This window comes from Lathyrus oleraceus, chromosome 5 (assembly GCF_024323335.1).
Source record: "Lathyrus oleraceus cultivar Zhongwan6 chromosome 5, CAAS_Psat_ZW6_1.0, whole genome shotgun sequence".
NCBI classification, from domain to species: Eukaryota; Viridiplantae; Streptophyta; class Magnoliopsida; order Fabales; family Fabaceae; genus Lathyrus; species Lathyrus oleraceus.
In genome coordinates this window covers 230,422,614-230,436,947 of record NC_066583.1, presented here as the reverse complement: position 1 = coordinate 230,436,947, position 14,334 = coordinate 230,422,614, and the positions used below count along the sequence as shown (strand labels likewise).

At 35.2% G+C, this 14,334-nt stretch overlaps 2 protein-coding genes across 9 annotated transcripts; both read left to right on the top strand.

Moving 5' to 3' along the window:
• Positions 1–2,097: 2,097 nt before the first annotated feature.
• Positions 2,098–14,104, top strand: LOC127083218 (L10-interacting MYB domain-containing protein). Of its 8 annotated transcripts, XM_051023498.1 has the most exons (9): positions 2,098–2,596; positions 2,678–2,821; positions 2,913–3,126; positions 6,640–6,703; positions 7,140–7,749; positions 8,122–8,265; positions 12,563–13,072; positions 13,174–13,405; positions 13,484–14,104. In XM_051023498.1, exons 6-9 carry the CDS (start codon positions 8,152–8,154, stop codon positions 13,969–13,971), a joined length of 1,344 nt encoding a protein of 447 aa, XP_050879455.1. In that variant the 5' UTR covers positions 2,098–2,596; positions 2,678–2,821; positions 2,913–3,126; positions 6,640–6,703; positions 7,140–7,749; positions 8,122–8,151; the 3' UTR covers positions 13,972–14,104. The 8 variants fall into 8 exon arrangements, with proteins under 8 accessions (XP_050879455.1, XP_050879453.1, XP_050879450.1 ...); XM_051023496.1 differs by lacking the exon at positions 6,640–6,703 and having other exon boundaries at positions 8,132–8,265; XM_051023493.1 differs by lacking the exon at positions 6,640–6,703.
• On the top strand, positions 2,240–3,218 carry LOC127079910 (uncharacterized). Its single transcript, XM_051020260.1, has 4 exons — positions 2,240–2,596; positions 2,678–2,821; positions 2,913–3,056; positions 3,192–3,218. Exons 1-4 carry the CDS (start codon positions 2,240–2,242, stop codon positions 3,216–3,218), a joined length of 672 nt encoding a protein of 223 aa, XP_050876217.1.
• Positions 14,105–14,334: the final 230 nt, after the last annotated feature.

Here is a 14,334-nt window from a genome sequence, read left to right as displayed (position 1 = left end):
CTTTATGAGCTTTGAGCTTTTCTTTTAGGATAAAAGGTTTCCAACCTATAACTAGGGATCTATATCAACTGCTTATAACCACCTCAGGTAGCTGAGGATGAGAAAGCCAATGATTATTAAATCGATAAGGTTTTGGGCTCCACAGTTGATTAGAGTAACTTAAGGTGATATGACAGTGATTCGATACATCTTTGGAAAGTGCCCATTGGGAGGCAACCCCCGGCAACTCCAACAACCCCTCAGAAAGAAGGGTCTTATCTAGACGACTATCATCCAAACCATTAGGTTAGAACCAAGTGAAACTTCTACCTAAAATGGGAAGGTCGATTAACAACCAGAAATGGGTGAAAATTACAAGAGGTAAGTGGGTTGCACTCCCCCCATCCCAAACAACTCAAAAAAATAAATTAGAAAGTGGGCCAGGGCCTGAGGCTCATCCCTTCACAACACTTGCAACTGCACGCATCCCTAAGGCAGAGAGAGCAACCTTTTTATATAAAATTTACAAATACATTAATTAAATCTTGCGGTTGGCAGCAAGTGTATACCGAGCGCTCGATCTCGGGCGTGTAGTCCGAGTGGCTCAATGGTCAGTAGATTTGGAGGCTCGAGCCCCTGGCTTGTGATGTGTTCAACCTTTGCTGTGCGCGTCTGACTTTGATTTTCAGGTTGATATGGACAAGCACCATTAAGCTTGGGGTCACATAGGTACATCTAGGTTGCTCGTGTCTTCTTCGGGGTTGAAGGGATTCCGATTGGCATTTGTAGTGGCTGAGATCCTCTGGCGTGCTTCTCGCTTTGTAGCATATAAAATCTCGTGGCTGATTATGCCCGGCGTGTCTCATTAGGATTAGTTTGTCATTCTTCTATCTTCACACCCCCGTCGGACTTCCCATCGACCGACCACCCACACAGTTTTTTGATCACTTGAGTTACCTCACTTCAGGGACTATCCCTCATCCTGCAAATCATTAATCATTTTGCAGCCCCGAAGCCTTACTGATTGTTCGGGACCAGGTTTTTGTCGTTATAATGACGAGACCTTTGACGTGAGTCTTTTACGATGATGAAATATTCGATGTTGGCCGGGCATGACGATATTTGTGTCATCACATCTCCCAGAAGTGATCTCTTTCGCTCTTGCCCGAGTCTGTGGCGGGCTCTGGCTCCGATTCGAATAGGTTCCCTTGGAGGCTCATTCGGCTGGTGCGAATCTAGAATGCTGCTCGACCTCGCGAAACATAATCTGGATTTGAGTCTGCATACTTTCACTCGCGAGCTTCGACGGGGGTGAGAGATTGAGGTTTCTGACCGACCTAGGCCCGACCATTAGGAACTTTGTAGATCCGTCTGCGCCAATCAGTGTATCTTCTTGACGACTCTGGATCATCGTGAATAGTCGATAAGAGTTGGATCAGAGTTCGATCATTCCAAGCAGTGTAAATATGAGACTTTGGATTCTTGAGACTTTGATTTCTTTGTCTGAGACACTTTCAGAGTTCAGATATGAGGATCGAACGTGAAATTGTGGAAATTGTAGGAATTGGAAGTCGCTTCCCACAGACGGAGTCACTGTTCGGTTGCGGAATCATAAATGGAAAGAGGTTAAAGGTAGTAATCATTTTCACAAGTATCAATAATAATTATTTTTATCATTGTTAAAATAAAAGATAAACATAAAATCCAACTATTATGATTAATTGGTATTGTAAAAATTTAGCTATTCAATTAAAATAAGAGGTTAAAGGTAGTGCATTGTCAGTGTAAATTACACTGACATCCAATCAAAACATTTTATATTACTAAATTATAATAGTATTTTAAAAATAAAAATGTGATGGCGGAATACACGAGTTTCATTGATTGACACGGTAAAAATCAAAACATATTCTTTTTTTCTCTTAAAATAAAGAGAATTGATAGTTTGCAAATTCTGATTCAACTATTATTTACTACCACCTCAATGATAAATTAAGTAAATTCATTAAATTTAAATTAACGACCCAAATATTATAAAATATTAATATTTTTATTGCATTGATGCGTATATATTAAATTCATAAATAAAGAATAAAAATAAATAGAAAATGTGTAAGATTTGTTACGGGTCACGCTCTAAAAAAAGGCCAAACTGAAAAAGAAAACTCAGCTTTTTGGTTTATACTCGAGGATTGGTGTATTCATTTAGGTTTTAGATGTAATATCTGAATGTGAATTGTGGATCATACCGTCGTCCAGAATGTCGAAGGAATTCGATACCAACTTGCTCGGCGTCACACGACCGCCCCCGGAAAGCTGCGATGAAAGAGGAAAACGGCTGAAATTGGAAGAGGAATCAGAATCGGAATCTGAGTCTGAATCGGAACAGGAGTTGGAATCGGATTCGGAACAGAAAGGATTCCCTTATTGGGATTACACAACGAAACCATATGAAGATCTGGTGTATGAAGACTTCTCAAGCCGGTTTGACAATAACCCTATTCCTTTTCGTTTTAGATGTTCCCGCTTTTACTATAGGAATAAGGCGCAGATTAAGAAAGACGATGAAGAGGCTAAGGCAGTGGCTGAGTATTTACGAGACTCTGCTAACATAAGTGTACGTTTCTCTCTTAATTTACTTTTCAATTTTATGTTTCACATAATTTATTCTCTAATATTCTTATTCTGGATTGTGCAGCCCTTCGATGCTATCCCTGTTCCACCCTTAGCAAATGTATCTGCCAATAACTTTCCCAAACCCATTACTACCATGAACGATGATGCTCGCACCTGTCTCACAGAACTCTCCAAGCTTTCTTTGAAAACGTACAATAATGACCAGGTTCAAAACTATTTAACCACCAATCTAACATATACGCATATATGTGTATTCATTCTATAACTTATTTGTTAATCTACTGTTGTTTTATTAGGGTTCAGATTACCAGTTTCATAACCTTGTCAAAGCATGCCGATGTCACACTCCTTTTATTACTTATTACATTACCTTTGAAGCAAAAGATGCTGCCACACATGTTGATCCTTTCAACAGCCCTATTATAACTTTCCAGGCCCAGGTCTGGAAACGGTTTACCAAAGATGGACCGCCTATTGTCGATTCGTGTTCCATTAAAACCTAACTCCAAGGTAAATAATATTTCTTTAGTATTATGCATGCTTACATATTAAGTATGTTTTATATTATATACTAGGTTAATCAATTTTTCTTAGAAATCTAATTCGTATATGTTCTTTCGAACTTATTTTTGATTATGGTAACCAAAATATACTTCTGCCAAATTTCTTTTCAAGAAAAACACAAAGATTCAAATTTGAAACTAGGACTAGATTAGTCTAAGTTCCATAGAGACTATGATATGATGATAGAGACATCAATTTATTCAATTTATAATTGTTTATATCATTTTCTTCAACATTACTTTTTGTCTCCCTTCGTGTGGTGTATGGATGTTTAAGTGGTATAAATGGCCACAAACATAACTTTGAATCTTTTAGACTTTGACAGTCAAGTTATGAAGTCCATAGACATTTCCACCCATATAACATCAGGCAACCACATCGGCGATAACAATCCTACTTGTGATGTAGCCAAGTATTTCTAGAGTTGGCAGACATTGCATTATGCACTCCTGAGCCTTCCCTTTCCAGTACACATCAGTTGTCCGTCTCTTCTATGTCTGGTAAAAACCAGAGTGTCCCCCTGCGAAGTCATGTGGAATTTATAGAGTGTCCCCTGCGAAGTCATGTGGAATTTATAGAGTGTCCCCCCTGCAAAGTCATGTGGAATTTATAGTGTCCCCCCTGCAAAGTCATGTGGAATTTATAGAGTGTCCCCCCTGCAAAGTCATGTTGGCTCCCCTAAACACAATCTTGCGCACATCCTCCGGATTGACTCAAATTTGGTGATATCACTATTTCAAACCCAATTTAGAAAAAGAAGTACAATCCACATGATTCATCATTTAACTCATCTATAATTGGTATGGGAAACTTATTTGGAACATTTACCTTGTTGAGTGCTGAGTGGTCCACACACATCTGCCATGAATCATCCTTCTTCTTTACCAAGATGGTCGGGCTTGAAAACAAACTCAATTATTTGTAATAATTCCAACTGCTTGTATTTCTTGAACCTGCCGCTCTATCTCATTCGTCTGGTTATCAATACTGCCTAACATTCATTATTCATTTCCCTGCATCGAGTATGATGGAATGTTCTTCTCCCTTTTAGGAGGCAACCCTTTAGGCTCTTGGAAACATCATCAAACGGTACCAAAATCTCATTGAGCTCGTCTTGTTGTTCTCGAGTAAAACCCCCTGCCCTTCCTTTCCTGCACATCCATCTCGTTTGTTCTCTAAGGATCATAGCTTGTCCCCTAGTTGCTTGGCAGATCCTGCCAAGTTACTTTGTAATGAGCACTATTGGTGCCACTCTTCCAACCCAGTCAAAGTCACCTATCTACCATTCTTCCAGAATTTCATACTCCATTTCTCCCAATTGATTAACATATCCATTAAGGATTTCAATCAAGAAATCCCTAACACCACATCAACACCTTCCATCATGAATAAATGAACGTTCATGCTAAAAATTTCACCCTCCATTTCCAACTCTAAATCGTCACACTTCCCTTGATCCATGGCCTGGTATCCATCATCTTGTTTGATGTTAAAGTCGAGAGTGTCCCAACTTACTCACCTAAGTTTTGTGAAAAGAAATTGTGAATGGCGCCACTATCCGCCGACACTAAACTTCAGTTACAACTCAGCACAAGGTTGTTATACTAACCTTCTAGATAGTTCTAACTAACTAATCTTTTTTCTAATTGTAATTTTGTTTTGCTAATTATATGCAAAGCATTACAAAAGAAACTACTGTGCCATTTACTCTAATATTTGTCAGACTTGACTAGACAAGCCCGAATTTCGCAGAGACTAGATTATGATGATAGAGACATCAATTTTTATTCAATTTTATAATTGCTTATATTCAACATTACGTTTTGTCTCCCTTCATCTGGAAGCTGAATTATGTGTTTTACTTTAGATGCTATGCTGACTTCACTAGGACCAGCCAATTTTTTGCTTGAATTTGAGTGTGCCTCAGGGGTGTGTGTGTGTGTGAACTGAAGGCAGCACACTATAAAACACGCAAGGCTGACCTTTTCTTTAAAATAGACTGAATTGGAAGAAGCCATTAGCACACATAAGTTAAATATATAACCTCAAGCCAGAATACAACCAAGGCTAATATTCAAATCACATATGCCAGCCGTTCCTCAAACAAAAAGCCATGGGGCCGTGTAGTCTTCATCCATATGCAAATGTCCACACGGACCAAATTGTCACAACTTAGAAGGGCTATTTGAAAATGCATTTTCCATATTTATACTTGAAGCGTTTTTGTTAAATGAAGTACCATTGATTACATACCTTTTTCTTATGACTTAGCAATTGATAGGTGCCGTGTCACGTGTTAAAAGTTTGAACCTATAAAACACAAACACCTCTAGGAGTAGGCGTGTCGTGGTGTCCAACGTGTTAGTGTCCGACATTTGCATGACACTCGTATGACACATGTCGAAAAAGTCTGGCATGTGTTAACGAATTTATAAACTCAATGATTGAAAACATCAGTTGCTGTGCACTTTCAATGGATTCATGTTAAAATTTCAACTATATTTTCTTTAATATCTACACCCTCTGTTTTGTAATATAAGTTGTTTTTGACATTTTAACACGAATTAAGAAATGTAATTGTTGTTAAGAAGGATTTTACAAAATTGTCCTTCATTAATTGTATGAAAAAGATAAATTTAAACAATTGAAAGGAGAGAGAATAATAAATATGCAAGGGTATAATAGAAAAAATAATTAATGATACGTTGATATTAAAAAATGACTTATAATGTGGTACCATTTTTTCCTAAAGGGATTTATAATAAAAAATGCAGCAAGTGTTGTATTTGGGGGATGGTTGAGCTTATTGTTTTCTATGCGGATACAATTGTGTTTGTTTTGTTATTTCATTTATCTTTTCGTATCAATTAATCGTTTTGTGGCCATTGTGTTTGGATTATGCTACTGATTATTTGAAGGCTTTTGTTCCTTTTCGGGTTTGAGACATGCTCAACCTCACACATACATGTATAAAATATACACTTTTGTCATATCCACTACCGCCGATTTAAGATTAATCATCAAAGGTTGATGAATTTCACAACATTGTTTTCATCTAATGTTTTTGTTTTCTAATTTATGTTCGCAAGAACTGCACGTGAAATGAATTTAGATTATCTGCATCTGTTTGCTTGTACAAGTTTCCTAATTTTCTGACCCACCTAATGAGCTGTATCCATCTTGAAGTTTGGAATTATAATTTCTGCATTGCAACTCATGCTAGCGGTCAAGTAGTACAATGTTTTAGAATCTACACAACTTAATGAATAACAATATTATTCTAGTTCCCCCTTGCTCAGTTGTGGAGCTAGACTAATTTTAAGACTGGCCAAATAATAAATTTTAAACAAAGCTTGCAACAGTAAATTAATAACAAACTCTCTATTTTAACAAAACTTGCAACTCAACACTATTTACTCATCCAAGACATAAACTGAATTGCAACATTGTGTTGGCCAGGGACATACGTTTTTAATTTTCGGAATAGTGAACACCTCAGGCAATTTGTTTCTGAATTAGAGAGGTACACAAAAGACCTTTAAATGTGATTAGCCCATATTTGTGTTTGATTATTTAAGTTTGGGATATATTTAATGAAAAGTCATGAAATCAATTATTGGTATCTTCATCTCTATATTAAAAATTGAAACCATCTTTTAACACATCAAGACCTTTGAGAATAATGTTTTTATGTAGGTGAGCCATCATTTTTCTTTCAAAAGTGAGATTTAAAATTTCTTGTTTGATTGTTCTTATTTGTTTAACAAAGTAGTGTTTTGCAAACAGGGTTGGACGAATCTCTTAACTACCTATTTTTTAAGGCTTAGTAGTTTTGTTCCAATTAATCATATGCATGAATTGATCTCTCTTGTTGTGCCAAGCAAAATTTCTCAAAGCTTTATCCAAGGTCTCACAAAAATATTGAGAAAACTAACAAGTTTGCATACTATTTATCCAAGGTCTCACTAAAGCATTGATAAAACTTACAAGTTTGCATACTATCCGGAAGTAAAGAAGTATGAACAACCTTGATTGGAATGACATGCCCTTCCTTGTTCAAGACTCTATCTTACAAAGAAACAAGTTCTAAAGTTATTTTATCATAAATTTTTAAGAAATGCTCTTTCCTTGTGTGTTAGGGCCTGTTTGGATCCCTTTCTAAAAACAGTTTTTTTGTTTTTAAAAATTAAAAAATTAAAAATGTATTTGGCAAACTATTTTTAAATTATAATTTTCAAAAACTGTTTTGTGTTTTTAATTTTTAAAAACTAAAAAAGTAAAACAGCTTAAACATGTTTTTAATTTTTCAATTTTGGTTTTTTAAACACAAATGAAATTGAAAACAATCTTCTCTCACACAAAAATGCAGCAACGAAAAAGTTTCACTCAGCACTTTCCACACGATCTTCCATTTTTCACTCAACATTGATTCCACACGATCTTCCATTTTTCACTCAGCACTGATTCCACAAGATCTTCCATTTTTCACTCAGCACTGATTCCACACGATCTTCCATTTTTCACTAATCTTCAATTTCTTCTCTACAATTTGTGATTGGGATTTTTTAGGTTGGTATTTTCTTCATCTTGAACTATTGTCAATAGATTTCACAGTATGTAAGATTCAAGTTTAGATCTAGTAGAAATTATATGAATATTTTTGTTTAAAGTTTTGTTGGATTAACCCAATTTGATATGCATAATCTATCCATTTGTGGAATTGAATTTAGAATTTTAGATCTAGTAAAGTTTACATGCTAAAATGATTTTATTGTGGAACTGAATATTGTGGAACTGAATATTTTTTTGTTTTGATTAGTTGTAAGGAAATTATATTTTGGGATGTTGTTTTACAGTAGAATAAAACAATTCTGTTCAATGCTACTATCATTCTACTATCATAGCAATTCTTGGTTGTAAGGAATTTTTTGTATTAATTAGTTCTAAACAGGTTTGAGATTTTGAAAAAGCATGAAGAATAATAGCTATCGTCCGTATTTTGCTGCGCCAGACTCCTCCTCGACCAGGCCTGCCTCTTCCTCGATTGCACCTACTTCTATTGGGGCATCTGCCATTGCTGCACAGGTAACAAACTCTCTGTTTCTATGTCATGATAATCTTGTATGTTCTTCAAATTTTTGAATAATTCATTTGTTGAGAAATAGTTTTCATTGGACTTGAGGCAATAAAATATGTTTATGTTTTTTATTCTTGCGAATGACTATGTGTGATTTTATTTTAGATTTCCTAAGTTGCTTATTTTTATGATAGATGGCAACTAATGTTGACATTAGTGACTCAAAGCTTTGGCCTGATTTTGTAACTAAAGTTTTCATTGACATTATGGTTGATGAAGTTACAAAAGGAAATATGCCAAATGGTGTGTTTCATAATAGAATATGGACCTCAATGACTACTAAGTTGAGTTCCATAACTAATCGATCATTTAAAGCCGGACAACTAAAGGCAAAAATGCATAGGTTGCGGGCCATGTATCGTGAGTTCTATTCACTCTTGCAAAATACCGGATTTGGGTGGAATGCAGAAACAAACACAGTTACTGCAAGTGAAGAGGTCTGGAGAAATTATCTTAAGGTATGTTGCTTATAATTTTACTCTAGTGATTTTCATAATATACATATCTTACATATGGCATGATGCATTATATTACTCTAGTGCTATAATGTGTTCATTCCCACAAGCAACTTTTATTACAACGTGACCATGAAAATCCCAAACCGGCGTTGGAGTGAAATTGCTTACTATTGAGAATATACCGTCTTTGCTTTGATTAGGACAGTTTCCCCACATCCATAGGGCTCCAAGATTGTCAATAGAAAGTGACATCATTCCTCCTGCTTTGACAGAAATTATTTGTAGCCCGGATAGGAGTGAAAAGATAATTACAATGAGGTGGATAACCACGAAGAGGAGCACTTCCTTGTGAAAAACCTTAAGGGCCTTGATAATGAACATGAGCAGAAATTCAGTTAGGTCAGTCATTTGTGTGAATTAGTCTCATGAACAAATTTGGTTAGAGTATTAACTCTGTTAGTTTCCTGTTGGTGAATTAAAATTCTGACAGTTGGTGATGTTAATAGTTTGTTTAAAGATTGATTGAACTGTTATAGGGAAAGGAAATTGGAAAAACCAGTTAGGGACTAGATATGTTAGTTATATTGAACTGTTAGAATTAGTTCATTGATGTTATGTTTAAACTGAACTACTATGAATTAGAAGAAGTTAGTTTAGTTTGTTAGGTTTTTAACTAGACTGTTAGTAAGTGTTAACGCTTGAATCAGTTAGAAGTTAGGAGGTAAGTTAAATGGTTAGGATTGTTAGTTATGGATTGTTATATGAATTTGTGAAATCAGTCACTGCTATGTTGATTAGTAGTAACACTGTTAGTAGGACTGTCTCTAACACTGTTTTCAACTGACCTGTGATAAAGATTTTCCCTTCTCATCTTATCCCATTTTTTATACATAATAATCAACACAAAATCAAGAACAACACCAACATAAACACCGTTACCCGTAGTTGTGTTCGGATTAACCGGATTCTTAAATATGTCGTAGTCGATTGGATATGTTCTTGGTGGCGGTTTTCTATCGAATGTGTTTTTCAGTTTAAACTTTAATGATCCTATGTAAGGTGTAACTGGTAATGTTAATGAAACATTGTTGATAGCCCATTTAGTGAAATTACCGATCAAGTTTTGTGTGTTGAGGAGGAGAATTTTCTGGTTTGAATATTTTGGTGGCTGCGGTGTTCCCATTTTGGAAATGATTTGTTTTGTGAAGGCTTTGCTACGGTTGAAATCGTTCCATAATGGAGTTACTGGCGGTGGTGAAGTTGGGAAAACGGAGGCGGAGATTGTTTTGTAGTTGAGGAATGTTAAGGCTTGTGATGTGTTTGGTTTTCTTCCTCTGACGCCAATTGAGAGCCAGTAGCTTTTGTTTGGGTCTTGATCTGTTGTGAGAAGAACTGAATAGGTTTCGCCGGAGTAGATGTCGATGTCGTCGACGGCGAATGGGTGCACGTAGTTTCCATCTGCTTCCACTACAATGAGCTTGTGATTCTGCAAGAAGAGAAAGTGTGGGGTAATGTTATTTGATGAAAGAATGATGACCCTGTTGATGACCCTTTTGATGAAAGTGGCATAACAAGCAGCTGCAGCAGGATCTGTAGGACCAAACTGATTCACAATACCAATAGCATACAAAATTGAAAAGTAAAAACACTTGGTTGAATTTTTTGGATCAATATCTGCAAGCAGAGAAGTTACTTTGAAACCAGCATCAGTACACATGCTACAAGTGGTTTCAGATTTCATATCACCATTACAAGAAGTATCTAAAGGAGTAATCATACCAACTTTTTGTAACAAATCTGATCCTATCCTCTAGTACCTCTTCATCGAATGGCTTTCTGATATTTTTACTACTCCTGGGTTGGAACTGTGGAATTACCAGAGCTTGCTTCCTAATATCCAAAGTTTTCTGTTTCACATTACCAGTAACTTGAAAAAAGTTCATATTCAAATCCTGTAATACAAGTTAGGTACAAAATTGATTTATAAGTGCAAAAACAACAATGCATAGCCTATACTGTATAGGTTATACAATGCTAGAACTATAGAAAACAAGTTCAAACTATTGATGACATCCTTTATAGCAGTAACAGTTTCTGTAATGATCCTATAGATAGTTTCAACCGACTCAGGAGGGACACGTGAAACATGGGTGGCTTTATCAATTAGATTGAATGAGATAGTTAGAAGACTTTCATTGCTACCAGCATTATTGCCATTATCTTTCGGTAACCCTCCCGGAATGATAGCAAACCCTGAAGGAAATGCAATAACATTGTCTGGTTTCAATCCTTTTGCAAGATGAACCAATGCCGGTTCGTCTAGTGGAGCATAAACCACGTAGGAAGCTGATGCGTCTGCGTAACTCTTTTGTAGGTAAAAGATTTCAGTCTTGTCCTCGGAAGTCTATCATTCGCAAGTGAAAGAAAGTTATTAAATTTTAATGGCAAGAGTTTCACCTTGTAATTTGAATGGTAAATAAGAGAAATTAAGCTTACACTTGCTCGCAGCAGAGAAACACAATTCTCCATATGTTCGCCGATAGCCATGCATGCGAATTGTTGAATTGAAAGTGTTTGCGAAAGTATATCCCACTACAAATAAATGATCAAAATTAAAACTGTACTAACATTACTATATTAATTGATTTGTTTAGTTTTTGGTATGAGCAAGATATAGGGTTCCAGGCCATGGTGTGGTGTGCTGCAGACCACATGTTAAGTTATTTTGGCCAATTTGAAATAAGTTTTAATTTCTTTAAAATACTTGTTGCCTATTATTAGCTTGCTGCCTACTGCAGATGTGTTGTTCTTGTGCATAATTGTTATTCTTAGGAGATTCTGTTTGTTATAACAAAATCAATATAATTGTGTTGATTCCTCTCTTTTATGTCAATTTACCATTATATTCCTCTGTGATAAAACATTTTATTGTTTGTTTAACAATTTGATCACAATGCATTTACTGTTTGTTAAATATAGTTATAATGTTTTGAAAGTTTTTAATCTATTTGCAATTGATTTTAGGTACATGATAAAGCTTCTCAATTTCAAAAGAAAGGGTGTGATCATTATAAGTTGTTGGAAATCATATTCAACAAAAATAATGCAACTGGAGTACTTCATCATTCATCTACTCAAGACCCTCCAAATACAGATGAAGAAAATGAGCTTGACAATCAATACCTTAACAATGGGAGTGCGAGTCATGTACGTGTTAATGGTGATAGTTCAGACGATGATCTACATGAAGTTGAGCACATCACACGTAGTGGAAAGAGACAAGTTCAAGTACGATCCAAGAAAGAGTCTACATCACATATGATGGGAGAGGCACTTTCGGCATGGGCTAAAGCATCTTTGGCAAAAGCTGAGAGGTATAGGGATAGGAGTGTGGAGGCTACTTCACGTGTAACATCAGACTGCTCTCTTACTAAGTGTGTGACTGTTCTGGATGAGATGGAAGACATTCCACATGATGCATATGGAAAAGCTTTGGAAAAGTTTATGAATCCTGATTGGAGAGAAGTGTTCATCGCCATGTCTGTTGAGAGGAAACGTGGATGGGTACTTAGACTTTAAGGATAAAGTCTTACTTAAACTTATGGTGATAGTAATGAGACATACTTCTCTTAGTACTTTGTTTATTATTTTTATGATTGTGTACTTTGTTCTGTTTGCTGACAATTGTTTGTGTTTTTATGCATTATTTTGAATTTCATAGTTATGTTATAAAACCTTTTTATTGAATGTACCATTCTTAAAGTTTTGTTATTAAATTGTATGACAGGTTCTAACCAGAATTGATATTGATGAAAGTGATGATTCTACTTCTGATGCAAGTGATGATGAATTCGCAGAATTTCTCTTTAATAGTATGATTTATAATTATCATCAGAAATACTTTAACAAAGCAAAGGTGTTGACATCTTCGTTGACTGGTCGTGAGTTTGTTGCTGAAGTATTAAATGGATCTGGAACAAGTTGTTTTGATTTATTTCGAATGAAGAAAGAATGTTTTATTAATTTTTGTAATGAATTGAGGGAGAAGAACTACTTATGTGACTCAAGAGATGTGCTTGTTGAAGAGAAGGTTGCTACATTTTTATTCATAATTGGTCATAATGTTCGTCATAGAGTTGCTTCAATCCGCTTTCAACATTCCACTGAAACAATATCACGCAATTTTAAGGAGGTATTAAGGGCAGTTTGTCGATTTGGAAAGGAACTAATAAAGCAAGAGTCCAAAGAGTTTCCTGAAAGAATTAAAAATAATTCAAAATACTATCCTTGGTTTAAGGTATGCACATAATTCATATTCTTCTATTGTAGTTGTATATTTATTTCAACATAATTTGATTATGGTTTAATTATTCATATTATTTGGGTTATGTCTTAAAGAATTGCATAGGTGCGATTGACGGTACACATATCAGTGCATCGGTTCCTGCAGAAAAACAAATTTCATGTAGAGATAGAAAGGCAACAATCACACAAAATGTCATGTGTGCTTGTGATTTTAACATGATGTTTACGTATGTATATTCGGGATGGGAAGGAAGTGCACATGATTCAAAGATTCTTTTGGATGCAATTACAAATCAAAATGCTGAATTTCCTTGGCCACCTAGAGGTAAGTCATGGTATCAACATAAAATTATGTTCAATGAAATTAACAAAGTTGAACTAACATATATTTTATTTGATGAAGGTTCATTTTATCTCGTTGATTCTGGGTATCCATGTATTGGAGGTTTTCTTCCCCCTTATAGGGGTGAAAGGTATCACGCACAAGAATATAGAGGTCAAGGTAGACAACCCAGAAGTCCGGAAGAGTTATTTAACTATAGACACTCGTCTCTAAGGATGACAATTGAGCGTTGTTTTGGGGTGCTGAAAAATAGATTTCCTATTTTAAAGTTGATGCCTCCTTATAAGCCTTCTAGGCAACGACTCATAGTTATTGCGTGTTGTGCTATTCACAATTATATACGCAAGTGGAATTTACCGGACGAGTTGTTTAGGATATGGGAAGAAATGGATCCTGTCGAACTCGAGGGAATACAAGAAGGTCCTATCATAGAAGGAACAAGTTCCAATGTCGACAACTTAACAAGATTATCTAATGAAGGTGCGGCTGAAATGACAATGAAGAGAAATCATATTAGAGATGAGATGTGGGTACACCGTAGCAATTAAGTGAATTAATTATCTCTATGTTACATTTTCATACAAGCAACTTTGAATTTTAGTGGTTATTTCTAAATACTTATGTTAGTTTGATTTCATATGTATGCTTCAGATATTGATATACGCTATAAAATTTTGATAATTTTTGTGTGAACAAGTTATTAACTTGACTCTAAAAAGGAATTAAATCATATATTTAATCATAAGAAATTTCTAAAAAAATTAATTATGAGTCATTAAAAAATTAATTATGAGTCATTAAATCATATGTATATTTAAATATGAGTCAATAAAAAATTAATTATTATTTATTAAAAAATTTCTCATTTTTAAAAAAAAACTGTTTTTAAAAATAATTTACCAAACAAATAT